Here is a 16575-nt window from a genome sequence, read left to right as displayed (position 1 = left end):
ATACCCAGAAAGCAGAACAGAAAAATAAAATAAAAACTGAAGAGCTGAACACAGACAGATACAACTATTTGGATTCACTTAGTATCAAAATGGCCATTGTATAGTCTCCTATTTTTCTTGCCATTGCATTCACAGTCAGTGAAGGGGGAAAACTTTGTATACTGCTCCACTGTTTTTTCTTAACAAAAATCACTTTATGTTAAATTAATGTATTTCAAAATGCTACCAAACCTACTTGAAGTCTTCTAATCTAGTGGTGAGCATAGTGATTTCAAGATCATCTCAACTTACCAAGCAATGGTTTTGCCCAAGAGAGTGACATACAAAGCATTGCAAGTTGTGGCGGAACGACAATGTCTCTCAAGCTTCTTCTCCTACAACATTTTAAACAAAATTTGTGAACCAAGATGAAATTAACCATACCAATAAAATGTTCACTGTTTGGCAAGAAAATAAAAGTTCTAGATATGCTTTTATCTCTAACACCTGAAGACTATAACATGATAACTAGTGCACAAAATATTACATGTTTTTCTAGCTATAGGAGCATATGAGTGAAAGTTTCCTTTTGAATTTAAGATGAAAAGAGTTAGGATCTAACCATTACATCTCTCAGATAAGGATTACCTTACAGAATTAGTCTCCAAGGCAAAGAGGTAAAATACCTTTTTCCTGAGTCTGCCAATCGTTGTTGCAGTATTATGCGATACTAAACCTTCTATTATTCTAAAATAAAAGAACATGTTTACAGCAATATGTGCAACTGCACTGTTTTTGTGTTAATAATTTATGATGTTCCATCTGTTTCAGTGCTATAAGCCATGGGGTAAAAATACTCAAAAGGCATGCTATCTTGAGCAGTAGTATTTAGTTAGCTAAATATAATACTTTTTTTTTGGCGGCTGTGCTTATTTCATCTTTCCTTGTTTTCATTAAAAGTTACATTACAGTAACATGCTTCAGAAGAACTGCAACAGACATACCTGCTCTTTAGTCAATTTAACATTTGCAGAGTTACATTCTGCACTAATGAGAGATTTAACATCTTTGGAATTCAGTGGATCAAGATGAAGAGTGGGCCACAACCTTTGGTAAGAGAGAACAAAGTCCTAAAGTCAGACTTTATTAAATAGCACACAAAAGGAAAAAAATACATCGAAGTTTCAGAGCTTTTAAAAGATTTATATGAAAGCAATAACTGAAGCTATTTTCTGCTACTAAGAAATTCTAGTCATCACAAGCCAAATTCCACTTTTTGCCTTATCCTGGATCTATATCATGGTATTGCAGTTCTTTATGTGCATCTGACTGCATTTAATATCTTCTTTCATATAGTCATGTGGATGGATCCATCACAGTAAAACAAAAACCTGGTTTCCCAACAGCTAAAACCTGTCCTCACTGCAGTTACAATGGAGAAGCTTTCTTTGTCCTCAACGGTTGCAAAACCTTATCCTATTAAATCTCCAGGTCTTGACAAATCTGGCTGTTTGCTCTTCAATGAATGACTAATTTAAAACAGTATTTCTAACCCAGGCTACTTTGAAACATCTCAGAAATGTAACATACCTCCAAGCCTGCGGGCATGTTTCTACATTCACCGATACAATCACTCTCACATTCACTGGCAGTGGATCTATCAGCCACTTCATATGTTTCTCAGCTTGCTTAAAAACAAATTTTGGTTACTTAATACAAAGGTTGTTCAAAACAATAGCAGAAGTTGATACATTTCATTAACTGCACAGCCTAGTGAAAGGAGTCTTAAATTCTTCATTGTCCTTAAAAATTGTTCACAATCTGGTTCTTGAAATAGTACTAAGTGATCCATTGATATGTACGAGCATGACTGTACATTAAATAAAACAGATAGAATACTATTGTTGAAATATTCACCTCATAAAGACTAGGCTATTTATATGCCCAATAAATCAGCTCACAGCCTTGAATCTTCGGATAAATAATGTAACCGGACTGCTCAAAAATTAAGGTGTTAAGATAAATTTAGGAGGAAAAAAACCCCAACCCAACACAAAATTTATCTACAGAAACCGAAAAACTATCTTGACTCATCTGCACATTTTGCAAAACTATTTTCTGTATGTGCTCTTTAGAGCAAAGCAAACATTAATATTTCTGTTACATAGATATAGCTGAACCTATTACAATAGTCAAGGTTTCCTTTAGACTGACAAATGGCAAGTATTTTGAAAACATACCTGTATTTGGTCAATAGAATCAATAATTATAATAATGCTGCCTTGATGACGTGCAGAAAGTTTTTCCAGCCAGCGGGGAAACTCTTCCAGAAGTTTAGCTGGATCCAAAGTCAGAGGTGACACTAACCAAGAGTGTTGCATAAGCTGCAGAATTATAAACATATAAAACAAATTCTACCTTAAAAATCAACTAGGATAGTTGAAAGAAGTCCTATAGATGCAAGAGTCAAAAAAAAAAAAACCCCAAAACAAAACCAACACATGATTTTGGGACAATTTTTCTAGTCAAGTTCACACAGAATTCTTTCCTTCTAGCATATGCAGAAAGCTGGCATATGCAGAGTATTTATTGAACTCGCGTAAATTCTAGAGAGATAACCTGAGTTTATGCAATGAGCAAGGAATCTGGAGACATAAAGGGCTTTCAAGTTGCACAAATTAAATAGGCAGACTTCTAAAATACATGAAAAAATTGCAAGGAAAGCACAATTCATTTCATTTTTCTAAAGGTTTTAGTCCTGGGAGGTCCTTAGTGCCACCCTGTGAAGGAAAAAGAAAGCTTAGACCCTGGCACAGAAATACTCCTCACTTATTCCCCACATATCTAACACACAATTGAAAAATAAATTAACATATGAGAGAGACTAGTCTAGGAACAATATGGTGCCAACTGGTGAATACAGCCTTAGGTTTCTAAACACAGACAGAAGAGATACCACCTGCCTCTCTCATTGGCCAGATGGCAGGAAATTTTGGAAGAAGCTCATATGATTTTATAAGCCATCAATATAGGTCACTGGAAGCAACTACTAATGCCAATCTATTATGAGCATCCCAGAGATGCTACTTAATTGATCTGCATTCAATGTGTAGGATCAGATTCCCCCTATTCTATAATGCCTTACATTTGTATTACTCTTAACTCATATAGAAAAACCTGTAGAAAATTTTATCTTTCAACATACACACAGACAGAGGCACATCATGCAATGCAGGGTACATAATAATACAGTATACCTTTAAAGTAAGGCGTTTAATTATCAATGCAGATTCTGAACTAGTAGACATGGGCCTCCCAACAAAGTGATAAAGAATTAGAGCGTTTGGTGAATGCTTCTGTTGCAATTGAATCCTAATGCGAGAAGTAAAAAAAAAGAAAAAAGAAAAAAAAAAGCAGCACTTAAAAGACTAATTTTGCAAATGTATCTCAAATAAAAACCATCAGTTTTGCCAAAGGAGATAGAGTGTCTGAGCTAGAAGTGTTCCGCGTCTATCTTACAAAATAGGATAGACATTTCCTGAGATACAATTGAACTTTTTATGTCAGATTCCATTTTTGCTTTCCCCAGTACTGACAGCCACCAACAAGTGCCCTTCCTGGCACTGGATAGTCACATGTCACTAAGCTTCTAAGAAAAATGACACTATTGATTTATTTTTACGTCAGCAAATTTCGTCATAGCCTACAAGTGACCATAAAATGCATTTCTATGATAAATTATTAGGTCTGATCTTTCCTTTAGTTCAGTTGAAAAGGACCCCTCTTGTGCATCAGAGAAGGGCAACACTATTGGGCTACTGAAACCACTTATTAATGCTGTGCAAAGACAGATCTGTAGGGTGTTGCAACTGGAGTCAGGGAGATGTTAAAGGCAGTCCAGATGGAATTAGCTGCTCAATTATTACAAATCTTTCCAAGATGCTTCACTAAGTTCAGCGCTTTGTAAATGCTCCCATTTTACCTCCAATTAAACTGATACAATGTCTGAAATGTAATGGAGACTTTTTTCTTAAATTTCATTCAAAAAATTCATAGCAAAAAAAAAAAAAAGTTTAAACTACCATTTCGATAGAAGGAGAGATTTCCCAGAGCCTGGTCCTCCTGATACAAGCAGAGGTGGAATTGGTGCTGGTGCTGCTACTAGGTCATTTAGACGTTCAAAATACTACAAAAAATAAACAATCATTACAAATATTCCACTGCTGAAGGGAGAAACACAGTGCTTGGTATTGTAAACCATCTAGATACAAAATGCATGTACAGATTTATTAATGTAAGGGAGTAACTACTGAAATGCAATGGAAATAAATTTTGTAATGAAATACAAACCACAGAATTTATTATCTCTTTTAAAGAAACTGTAAAATAAACAAACATTTTTTTCAAAACACTATTTAAAATGGAACTTTCAGTGCTAATAAACTGAATCAGTGTTACTACAGTAAAGCAATTGGGTACTATGTTTGTTCAGGCTTCCTCGCTGCCCTTTTCCCCCTGCAGCTACTCCACTGCATTGGATATGGTTGCCAGGACAAAGCCTTCGAAGTTGGCATCTGCCATGAATGGTATTCTGAGGCACTAAGCATGCAAAAGAAAGGCTTTCTTTCACCACATGAATGCCCAAGAATGTTGTAGCAGAGTTCAGGATGACAAAAACAAAAACCACACTTCATCCACATGGGAGAAATATTTTGTCTGCAAAAAAGAATTGGAGGCGCATTAAGATACACATAATGTTCTATTATTTTACTGTTCTAGAACGTAGTAAAGATGGCACAATCCCCCAAAACCACTGCCAGTATTTGAGTAGTGAAGTAAAAGAATAAACTGTGCTAAAAAAATAGGGGTGCTAACAATTTAAATACAATAACAAAGGAACTGCATGCTTATGTTATATATAATGTAACATCAAGGAATGTTGCCCAAATAAGCAGTGACATCACTTTCCACGACCACTTCAACGTTTTTCCTTCCTACATTCTTGATACTTTCCCTACATATAACGATTCCCAATACCTGATTTGAAACGTTTCAAAAATTTTATTTCAAGTAATGAGTAAGTACTGACCTATTCGGCAGCTCTCTACTTTGATGTTTCCTATGTTCTTCTCTCATATGTATGGCTGCATGATGACATGAAATCTTTTCATTAGCCACCTCTGAAAGACCTAACTCCAGGCGTCAAGACAGAGCTCAGATTTCCTCAAAGACATTCAGAGCCTTTTCTATTGATGACCAAAATCTAGGAGGACACCCTACTTCTGGCACACTGTTATAGTGCTTTCTCCAGTGCAGGAACAACTGCTTCTTCATCAATGTCATTCAACAACACACAAATTGCCATCTCTCCCAGAAAATAAACAAGCCATCTATATAAGACATATGGCTTCTTCTAGCCTAAGAAGTAATAGCCTCAAGGATGGTCTCAGACACAGCTTCTTCTGTAGAAGTAAATCTTGCCTAACAAGAGATGGAAATGAGTGATGACTTTCTCTTCATCCATGTACATTTCCAATGTACTTACTTTCTCAAATCCCAGCTCACACGTTGAATTAGAGGCCTGCTGAAAAGCTTCCATCTGTTCTTGTTCGTCATGGGCATCCCACAATACATCACCAAAAACTTCCTCTTCAGGAGCAGTGGACTCTTCCTTATTACCCAAATCCTTGCCTTCTAGTTCTGTCATTTCACACCCCAATATATCCTAAGTAAAAAGAAAATTACGTGGAGAAAACTGCACCTATAATTCTTAACAGTGCAGGCACATTTCACGTTTGTCTCAATTCCACTGTATATGAGTGCAGCTCTATGAACATCAATATGTTCGTTTCCTCTGAGGCTAGCAGAGAACACAAGTAAATGAGCAATTAGATGAAACCAAGTTAACTCTGAATGCACAGCTCTCGAGACATTGGTTTTAGTCTTCTCATAGTGGAAGCAACTCACCATAAGGAAAGATAAGGAGAGAATGGACTACCCAATCTTTCTTTATCCTATGATATGGATAAAGAGAAATTAAAGGGGAATTTAGGCCACAAATAGATCCCTTTCCCATTATTTCTGCTTCTGTCCGTAAAAGCACTGCTCAGTTTTGGGTTTTATTTTTCACTTGAGATTTCTTTGCTTGCCAGATATTAGTGATAAAACAGAAAAAGATCCTCCAAATTACATCTAAGTAGCATACAGTAATCACACTGACATCATTTAAGATCATAAATAAGTGTAGGAACAGAAAAAGCTGAAATGCATCATGTACTCCACCTGTTTAATTATCTTTTCCACACAAGTATAGATTTCATATGCTCCTTCCTCCACACCTCCAATATGGTCAATCACCTGAAAAAGTAAATGGGAAAGCATGAGGCAACCAACAAAAACATTCTGGAACACATTTAAATTGCATTCTGTTGCATTCTGTTGCATTCCTTAGGTGGGATTCATTTTGCCTAAGCTTTTAAAAGTTGGGCATCTAGTTTCAGCTGTTCTCAACAGCTCCCTCTGTAAAGGGAAATAAATGCAACTGATCTATTTTCAGATGGGAGGAATCTCTCTGGCTGTACACTTCTTTCTCTTCAGTGGTTACAGAGGAACCTTAGATAAAAAATTTTCCATTTAAACAGCTAATCACAGGTGAGAAATTCTATCCTACCACAGGGATTTTTTTTTCAGTGAAAATGCAGTGGCTTTTTTTCTCCCCTGCTAATGAAAATTTCATGACATTCATAAATTTCAGCTTCATCAATCTGCTCATATAATGAGCAACCAGAGCAATGAGTATAATGCAGTTTCTCCTAAAATCTGAGACTACTAGCACTCAATGCTGTTTATAGCAGGAAAGCAAGCCTTTTAAAATTCAACAGTCTTTAAAATGCCATACCTTTGCTTTGTTCATGTAAGAAATTTGCTCAATTAACTGTTGCACTGAGACTGAACTGACTCTGCCATCCTCCTTTCTGTGGTAAATCAGCCGGGGTTTTTCTTCTGGATTTCTCAAGAAGGCTTCTTCACAGTCCTCCAACAAACAACTAGATTGGAAATCAGCATTCTTGTGCTATATTACACTGCTGTAGTAAACAGTTCAATCAACACAAGCTCCAAAGATGCGTTTCACTGCAAAATCTAATTCAAAATTCATATCTATTTATAACAAAGGGCAAGCAAATATTTCAGCAGAGAATTTAAGATAAACTCTGAAGCAAGGAAAAGCTAAGAGAGAAATTTATGCTACTTGTACCAAAAGCATTAAAATCATTTATTGATGTAAATTAAAGTTGATCTTCCTTGGTCATACCAATATGCAGAGTGAAAAGTAATTGCCTTGCATGGAAAGAACGTGGATTCACACATAATTAATAAGCATTGTATACATGCTCTGCCTTCACTTATTTGAAGGGTCTGTTCTATTCCTTGACCTTTTTAGGAAAAGTCCTTTAGTATTTGTCAGATGTAGGGTAGTCTTTTAATTTATAGTGGTTGAAAAGGAGAATTACACACCTCCAAACTCAAAAGCACTTTGTATTTATATATGCAAATGATATCCATGGATATTGTTCCCAGCAATCTATTGCTGTACCACAGAAGGAACTATACAACTTGGGGATGCTGACAATAGCAGGCAGGGTCTCTCAAATATTATGTTCTTGATACGAGCACTACAATTTTCATCAGTTTTTCTAAGAGAAACTCTCTAAGTGAATACTGTTGGTAGGAACACTCCTTTATGATTTGTTTTTGTCTTGCATATTTTGTTCTTGAACACTTGCGACCCACATACCTAAAACTGGGTTATTTGGCAACAGTATCCCCGCGAAGTACCAATATACCCTCAGAAGCCGATGTTATCTTTCTGAGAGCATAAATGTATGGCAGCTCTAGTCCGATTCCTCTATGAAAAGAAAACATCTTCTTCTGTGATATCTGGCTGTTCCCTGAAGCACTCCACTGTTGTAAGTTTTAGCTACTAGTGTCCTAAACCAGCCTTTAATTCTCTCTGGACAGATGTTTTATTTACAGAAACAGGAGGTCTAGTTAATACAAGAGGTCTAATAATACAACAGTATCTGAAATCCCTAGAGTTCAAAATCTATCCCTAGTATGAAACTTAATGCATACCAATTATTTTCAGATTTTTGCATTCATACAGATGTTTTGGAATGACCACTCTGTGATTCTTAATATTATCTTTTCTAATTCCTTTTTCTCTTTTCTTCAGCAAAAGGACACCCCTCCCTCCCCCAAACATCAAAAACCAAATTCCACCCAAAATTCCTAAATGCATAACAGAAACAGTCCTAACACAATTCCAAAAGTATCCCTAATTTGGTGGTTTTCATTTAGTAAGTCATATTTCTTCTTCGAGAAGATTAGGAAATTACTCACTGAACAAACAGAACACATTGCATCACCATTTGTAATAAAACATCATGACTTCAGTAAATTAAGCTGTAGAAAGCTAGCATAAGGTACCACACAGGAGAGCCATGAAATCAGTCCGAAAAACAGCCAAAGATAGAAAATAATATGTGACAGAATAAAATCAAAATACTACAGCCAGGTGTAAGGCTAGATAAGCAAATGAAAAATACTGAGGACATTCACACCAGCCATCTTAAATTCCTGAGACTCCAGCAATATGCACAACAGAGAGCTGCTCTTGGAAAGCAAAACAGTTCTGTGTTAAAATACAGCATGAAAGATGTCTTCATAAGAGAACCTGTAGCTACAAGAAAAAAGAAATGATACAAAGCTGATACATTCTTTTAACTGTCTGCACTAGCAAACCTAAAGTTTGAAGGAGTATCACTTAGGAGATAGTAGCTTAGGAAATGTACTGAGCAAAGCATCACATCCATTTTAATAAGCTATGCGCTCTGCATAAATTACCAGTTTCTATTTGCTTTACCAGTCTGGAAAATACTTACCTTGGCAAAGTTAAATGCAGGAGCAAAATGACTAATGAGCTTTTTTCAATTTCCCATTTTCTTACATCCTTAAAAGGCCTTTCATTTTCTGCTGAAAAATGAACAACTTGAAAGAAGTACCCCATTGTTTCACAGACTCTTTGAAGTTTTGGTGAGTAGTTCTGAAAGTAAATTTGAGTAACGGTGCTTTATTACTAAATCTGCATAGCACTAAGGACCTACTAGACAAATCTCAGTTTCTTTCCTCTACACAGTTTCTTCCCCTGAAGTCCTTGACAATACTTTCACTGACTTCACTGAAATCAGCCTACACCTACTAAAGCTTTCAAGAAGTATTAGACAAATTGCTGAGTAAGTATCACAGTGGAAACAAAACAGCATATAAGTTAGCATAAGTTTGTGAGGTACTCACTTTAATGAAGATGTCCACTTCTGGTTGAGTCTCATCAGTACTAACAATAAAACATCTTACTGTGTTACTCCACAGAGAGTGGGAAAACAGAGGAGTAACCTGTAATAAACTGGCAACAGCAGCATCCCAATCATCTGCCAATGAAAAAAAACCCAAAATGAAGTCTAGAGATCTTCACATCTGATTACACTGCTTAACAGCTAAGTCATCACCTCTTAACACAGTAGTAACATTTTTACTCAACTATTTTAATTTCCTAAATTCAAATTTAGAGAACCCATATCATCTGATAATGCCATATAATTTGATAATGTGGCAAAACAACAGTGTTAAATATATTATCATTACAAAGATACTTCCTTTAAATAGGATTGATAAAATGTATTTACAAAATCAAGCTGATAGTTGTAAAATAAGTAAAAATATGCAGGAATAATAAAATCACTCATAATCAAACTTTTTTTTTCCCCTACAGATCTATATCTATTTCAACTGGACCATTCGAGTAAATGACAGAGAAACATTATGAGAACTTCCTCTTCTCGAGACGAAGTCCATTGCTTTCTGTAGTACTGTCTGTCAATTCCCTAGAGAGGCAATGGATTTTAAAACTTTCTTAGGTTCTTCATTTTGTGGCTGGTCGCTCTTTCAAGAAAGGAATAGGTTCTCCTTTCAGTACCACATAGGATGATGAAAGGCTTAAGTGTATGAAGCTGGAGCCATCAGAGAGCAGACCCTCCCCTCCCACTTTGCAAGCACAGACTTCTTAATCAGAGCCTGAAGGAATGAAGAAAAAAGGAAGAAACTGCCAGCAAAGTTAACTACATGCAGGAGGGGTTCCAGAGCCAGGACAACAGTGAGGGAAACCAGAGCACTGGAAGACAATTTACGAGAGGCCATTTGGGAAACAAAGTTCAAAAGCAACAATTATTGACAAGAAAAATATCTAACACTGATTCACATAACGATGCATACATCCTGGTCTTGCAATCAGATTTCCATAAATGGCCCCCTAAGCAGAGTCAAAACCCATGCAAATCCCATGGAAAAAAAACAGGGATATAGTTTATTCTAATACAAATGTAATGTTCATAGAAAGTAGAGAATTTGAATACAAATGGGAAAAAGAAGGCCATCAGATATGGAAAGAAAGACCTCTATCTTCCTTAGTCAACACAAGCAACAAAATGGTATTTGGTTTACTCACAACAAAGCACCATTCACTGCTGTTTGCCAAAATCACTGCTTCAAGTACCGTAGTCACCAAACACATGAAACATAATTCAGCATGTACAGCTACAGTTCCTTTTATTTTTACAAAGAAGAATTCCAAATAACCCTTCAGTCAAATTACCCAAGAATGGACAGAAAAGGAAAGAACAGCATTACTTAAGAATGGACAGAAAAATGACATAAAAACCTATAATACCAGCAAAACAAACCACCATTACTTACCCCTGTTTATATTTGCAAATGGTCCCTCAACGTCTATGGAGCTATGAGCAAATTCAGGCCCTCTGAAAGACTGCTGAAGTTGCATCATACTACCCATGGATGGCTCGCTTCCCAAAGCTCCTCCATTCCAGTATTCAGATTGTGCCCCAGTAGCTAAGAATTGGAAAACAAAAAAAACCTCTTCATTGTCACTAAACAAGGTAAATTATCAGTCTTAAATACTCCAGCTGAAACCTACCACCACATGTCACTGAACATAATTTTTTCTCCTTTAACAGATTTGCTCACACCTTTGTGTGCTGTAGTTCTAAATGGGGGCTTGTCCAAAGTCAATGAGAAGCCATGCTGCTAAAGGATGAGGTTATTTGCTAATATTTGTTATTATATAGATTGTTTACATCTGTTGGGTTCAAATGCTGACTTGCATTACAAATCAGAAAATCAGTTCACAGTATGGCTGCAGTCATTTGTGCACATCACAAAACTGACAACTTGTTCAGGAATGTTCCAGCACTGAAAAAGTCTAAAGGGGCTGTATGTCAGGATTGAAATATATTATATTCTCTGTGCTGTGTGAAAGAGCTTTCTCAGTATCTCTCCATAATATGCTTGGATTACACTTCTGCCAATCAATGTACAACATTCAAGACACTAAATAAATCTTCCACAGAGAAAATAAGGAAATTGAGGAAGACTTAGAAAAAGTAAAGAAGGGAAGTACAAGTTCAAAAATTGATATAACACAAAAGAAGACAGAAAAAACACAGAAAAGGAAACAAGACTATCTGTACCATTAAAGTTCATCAAATGCATTGTTACTATGCAAAAAGCACTGCATTTTGAAACGTTTCTACTTTTAAAGATTGCATATTTATACTCCTTCCAAGATGTGACAGTTGATACATCTCAATAAGCAAAACAAAGGCTAAGCAACATCACTTGCATGCAGTTTTTCCTCAGTAACCCTTCATGGTGCAAGAAGTAATGGTGGCCATAATTAAGAGTGTTAAGGTGCTAACTGTCTGCTACAAGTATTGCTCTATTTTGAACCAGATACAAAGTCAGTGGACTGACCACATACCTATCTGAATCCCCCCCATGCTATCAAATACCTCTTACAGCACATACATGGTTTTGCCTTTTATGTCATCAGGTTTGCTACGGCTTCCCTTTCAAAAGATTCTTCAATAAAACAACTCTTTTGGTCAGTTCATGTTTGTTAAATATCTAACTCTGCTATTCTGAAAAGTACAGCAGCTGGGACTGGCACACTTCATCATCCATAGACAGTAAGTCTATCCAAGATTCCCTCATTTCAGGCATGCTTTTTGGATCCTTTGGAACATGATCTTTCAGATCTAGAATCAAAAAACTCAGAAAAGACTAGAAAACTCAGAATTGCTCATAGAACCATTTAAAAAAAAAAATGTTCAAGTCACTGTGTCTAGACAGTGCTCTGTTTTCTTCGTCTATTTCTATGACCAGAAACGTGGGGTTCCCACAACCTAAACCAAGTTTGTCAAGTCAGCTGCTTTTACCCTTTAAACTGCTTTATGTTACTTTTCACCTGGATTAATAAAACTTTTTTCAAAAGAACATAAATATTTGTCATGTGCTTTACTATTCAGAGACTTCAGTCACGTTCCAACACAAAATGCTGGGGATGGAATTCTCACCCGTAACATCTGTACAATTATCATCAGAATCAGACTCTTCGGGATCAAACACGTGGATTCCTTGGGCTTGGAGTCTCTGAAGTTTTGCTTCTAGCTCTCGTTTGGCCCTCAGTAAGTCCTGAATCTCATTTTCTTTAGTTTCTCTAAAAATCTATGAGCAGGAAAGAAGAAAAAATAAAAAAGAAATACAAACCATAAACCTTTTAAAATTCACTATCAGTTCCTGAATTCATGTTATCTGCTTTCAATTGGAAAAATAAGTTTCTAGCATTCATTTGTCAGGCAAAGGCATGAAAATGTAAACAAGAAGCCAACAGGAGCCTATAAATGAGCAGGAAAACACAGTTTTCAATTATCTATTTTTAAAATTTTACCATTTTAAACCTTAGCATACTGTTCTGGAAGTTAGAAGTCTGCATTATTATGGGAAGTTTGCTAAAAGGTGAAGAAAGTTACTTGCCATTTTTAAAGTTTATTGTCTTCTAAAATCACTACATGTAATATTTTTTTCCAAAGGTTCCCTTTTATTCTTCCATGTATATTTTTACATTTACATATAATCTTGTATTTACTTTTTATCGTTGCAGAAATTTAAATTTCCCAAGATAAAAAGTGATCAAGCACCTCCAGCTGTCCTGTCTGTAAAATATTACCATCATGTGGGGAAGAACACATGAACCTAGATTTAAATTCAAAGAAATGAAATCTTCTGAAAGTCTCATTTTCTTAAATAAGGTCAAAACCAATCCTGGTTTTATGTATCTGCCAAACATTAGCACCTGTTACAATTAAAGATATCAAGAATCTTAAAAACAGTGCAAAACCAGGACCTATTGCCCTATTTGGGTGGTAGAAGTATCATTATCTGCAGCAAGGGAAAAGCAGAAGCATCAGCTTGGCCCTTCAAGTCACCCCTCCAAAAAGCACAAAGGCTTTTGTCTTTAACTGGCTATCGTATTTTAGCAGCCAAAAGAGATGCACCAATACACACTTTTCTTTAATGTAAGTTAGAAGTACTAAACATTATAATGCTATATATAAAGCTTATTCAGAAATAATGGAACTCTGTGTTTATACATTCCTTCAGTATGTGTCAGTTTGCAGCCCATGTCTTCTTGTCACTCTCAAATATGAATATATTCCTGTGTTCAAACAACGCAGGAATTTAGTTTAAGATGCATCACTGCATATCCTCCTTCTAATATTTAAAAAGTTATTTTCTATTTTTTCCTCATAGTTTCACAGAGAGCTTTTGATAGGATTATCTTAAAGGAAATAGGCAGCAACACCTATGATACCCCCCCCTTTTTATTTATTTATTTATTTATTTTAAGAAGAGGAGCGCCTCATGAAAGCTATTGGAGAAGAGTTCATTGGGGGAATGTGACCAAGCAACATTTATCTTCTTTTTGGTCATCTTCCCAGGAAAAGTCAAGCCATACCTTGAATTGCCTTTTGACCTTGTCTCGATCATGTTCAAAAGTAGCAGCTCTCTCCATGGCTTGGTATTTAGCTTCTAAAGCACTTTCTTTCTCTCTAAGTATTTTCTGGTAAGTTTTCTGAAGCGCCTGAAAACATTTAACATACCATTTTTCTGAGCGAAAGCAATCGCCGACAAAAGGTTTTGGACTACTCTTCAGGTCTGACTACAACAACGTCATCCCTGCACCCTACGTCTCCCCTCGCTCCCGGGGAGAGACAGCCGCCCCGTCCCCGTCCCCGCAGGCACGCCCTGACCGCACCCCGACGCCTCCCCAGCGCGGCACCTCGCCCTCCGCGGGAAGGACGAGCCATCGCACCCGTCGCCTCCCTGCTGCGGCCTTCCCGGGGAGCGAGACGAGTCCTTCGCAGCCTCAGGCGCGAGGGGCCCGCTTCGCCGCTCAGCCCCCTCACCCGAGAGGGCGGCGGGAGCTACCTGCAGCTCGGCGCGCAGCCGCTTGTTCTCCCTGTCCAGTTTGGCCTCCTTCTTCACCATGGAGGCCACCTCGTTGTTCTTGCTGACGCGGAAGATCTCGTACTCCTTCTTCAGGCGCTCGTACTCGGCCACGCACTCCAGCTCCTGCACCGAGGCCGTCGACTTGAAGCTGGCCCCGATGAGGCCGCCGGGCCGCGAGGCCCCGACGCGCCGCAGGGAGCCGCGCAGTAGCCGGGCCTTGGGCTTCACCTCCACCGGGATCTCGCAGGCCTCGCCGCCACCGCCGCCGTACGTGTCCTCGATCACCTCCCCGACCCCGCCCGCCGGGCTCACCAGGGACGACGCCGTCCCCATGGCCGGGGGACGCCGCGGACGGTGAGGCTTTAACAGCGAGCGGAGCAGCCGGTGCCTCCGGCGGGCCCTGACGGCGGGGACATGCCCGAGACGGAGCGTTCCCAGAGGCGGCCCCTCCCCGCTTCCCCGGCCCGGCCGAGCCGGCGGGCCCTCCGAGCCCGCGGGCTACGGCCCGCTCCTTGCGGCGGCCGGACGAGGAAGGGAGGGCGGGAGGAAGCCGCCCCGCGGGCCGCCGCCGCCTCCCTCTCCCGCCCCGTCCCACGGCAGCCCCCTCCCGAGGAGCGCTGCTGGAGCCGTCCCGAGGGCCGGGGAAAGGCGGAGCCGCGGCGGGCGGGAGGGGCCTGGCGGCGGCGGCGGGAGGGCGGGAATCTGCTCCTCTGAGGAAAAGCGAGGGGGGTTTAGGTTTTTGCTTTTGAAAGCGGGAGCTAACGCGAGGGCGCGGCAAACCCTCCTGCTCCCTCTGGCACCACCTCAGCCTCCGCCGGGGAGCCCTCAGCCCCGCCGGGCTCTGCCGCCTGGCCGGGCAGCCTCAGCCAAAAAAGTGTCCGTTTTCTCTTCAGAGAGCAGGGCCCGACAGGGTCCGCCACCTGCCCCGAAGCCTGCAGGCTGTGCCGCACCCCGGGGTGGTCTACACGTTTATAACGGCCGGCTCTCCTCAGCCAAACAGAGGTGTGCAGGTTGTGCCACAAGCTTTCGTGTGGTAGAGACCTTGTGGGGGAATTCTTTCTCGGTGTTCTGTGACCTTTGAGACCAGTTGGCACACGCCAGAGGAGATGACCTGAGAAGAGATGGTAGTGGGTCCACCAAGAAGTAAGTGCTGGGTAATGGTGCCTTGTCACACCTGAGTTCAGTGCCTGCACCTTGTGCTGCCTCTCGGCCTCATCTGAAACTCATGAATTCTCCATTTGAAGACCTTCCCTTTCAGGAATAAGGCAGTCGTAGATTATCTGCCCCTTTAATTATCATAATGCTATTTCCCTCTTTGCCTCTTCAAAAAACCCTATCTGGTTCCTTCACCTGTCTTGGGGATTTCAGAGGAGCAGATCCCCGAAGCTGAGGAGAACATCCATTTGTTCCCAAATCTCAGAACCTGCCCTACCGTTGGCACGAATAACAAAAATGTCGCTACTTTAAAGCAGGTTTTGCCTCACATATGTGCCAGGTTTGTTAGCCATGACAGGGGTAGCCATTTCCCCTTAAGAGGAGGAAAAAAAAAATAATCTTAGAAATGTCTTTTCAGCGATACATCCCTGAATTTCAAAATCTATTGGAGGGGGAAATTACTTTTGTGTACAACAGAGAAAAGGTGTTGTTTTATTTCCTTGAGTAAAAACTCGGGTTTGGGAATATGTGCTGTTTGCCCTAACTTTAGCCCTTTGTTTTCATGAGGAAAAAATAATTTCTTGTCTGACTGTCATTTATGGTTACGTTAGTGATCTATTCCAGTTAAACCTTGCTTCAGTGAAAAAGACAGGTACAGAATACATGACAATTGTGGGAAGGGGGCTACTATGTTTTCCTGAATGTTGACAATACCATAGCCTGCACAGTATTAGGTGATTCAGCAAATGAGCCTGTAATTCTGTAATAAAGCAAGGCTCTTGGTTTCTTCATTTGCATGTTGGTATCAGGCTGTTCCTCTATTTCACTGCTGTTTGAGCTCTGGGAATAATTAAAAGCACGTTCATGCTGGTGCTTCAGCTGAATTGTTCTCATATTCTGAGTTTGTGAAAGTCAAAATTTCCAAGCTTTAAGCCTAGAATAAAAAGTGTAGTATTGTAAGAGCTACGGATTCCTTCTAATAATCCACTTCACATTAACAAATGGATTGGAAGAACTGTA

General features: G+C 39.3%; 1 protein-coding gene across 2 annotated transcripts in view; it reads right to left on the bottom strand.

The window, feature by feature from the left end:
* NPHP3 (nephrocystin 3) overlaps window positions 1–14855 on the bottom strand; it is a 29068-nt gene extending 14213 nt beyond the window's left edge. For both annotated transcript variants that reach the window (XM_069811626.1, XM_069811637.1), the window contains exons 1-15: window positions 14380–14855; window positions 13907–14032; window positions 12465–12615; window positions 10789–10941; window positions 9334–9467; window positions 8922–9082; window positions 6878–7025; window positions 6262–6336; window positions 5525–5704; window positions 4062–4165; window positions 3237–3351; window positions 2220–2363; window positions 1570–1667; window positions 984–1086; window positions 292–374 (exon numbers count right to left, since the gene is read on the bottom strand). In XM_069811626.1, coding sequence (XP_069667727.1) covers window positions 292–374; window positions 984–1086; window positions 1570–1667; window positions 2220–2363; window positions 3237–3351; window positions 4062–4165; window positions 5525–5704; window positions 6262–6336; window positions 6878–7025; window positions 8922–9082; window positions 9334–9467; window positions 10789–10941; window positions 12465–12615; window positions 13907–14032; window positions 14380–14733 — 2129 coding nt within the window. In that variant the 5' untranslated portion in view covers window positions 14734–14855. The remainder of the gene's footprint in view (window positions 1–291; window positions 375–983; window positions 1087–1569; window positions 1668–2219; window positions 2364–3236; window positions 3352–4061; window positions 4166–5524; window positions 5705–6261; window positions 6337–6877; window positions 7026–8921; window positions 9083–9333; window positions 9468–10788; window positions 10942–12464; window positions 12616–13906; window positions 14033–14379) is intronic.
* Between the last annotated feature and the right edge of the window lie 1720 nt (window positions 14856–16575).

Source organism: Haliaeetus albicilla, chromosome 2 (genome assembly GCF_947461875.1).
Source record: "Haliaeetus albicilla chromosome 2, bHalAlb1.1, whole genome shotgun sequence".
NCBI lineage: Eukaryota > Metazoa > Chordata > Aves > Accipitriformes > Accipitridae > Haliaeetus > Haliaeetus albicilla.
This window is presented reverse-complemented; position numbering and strand designations above follow the sequence as displayed.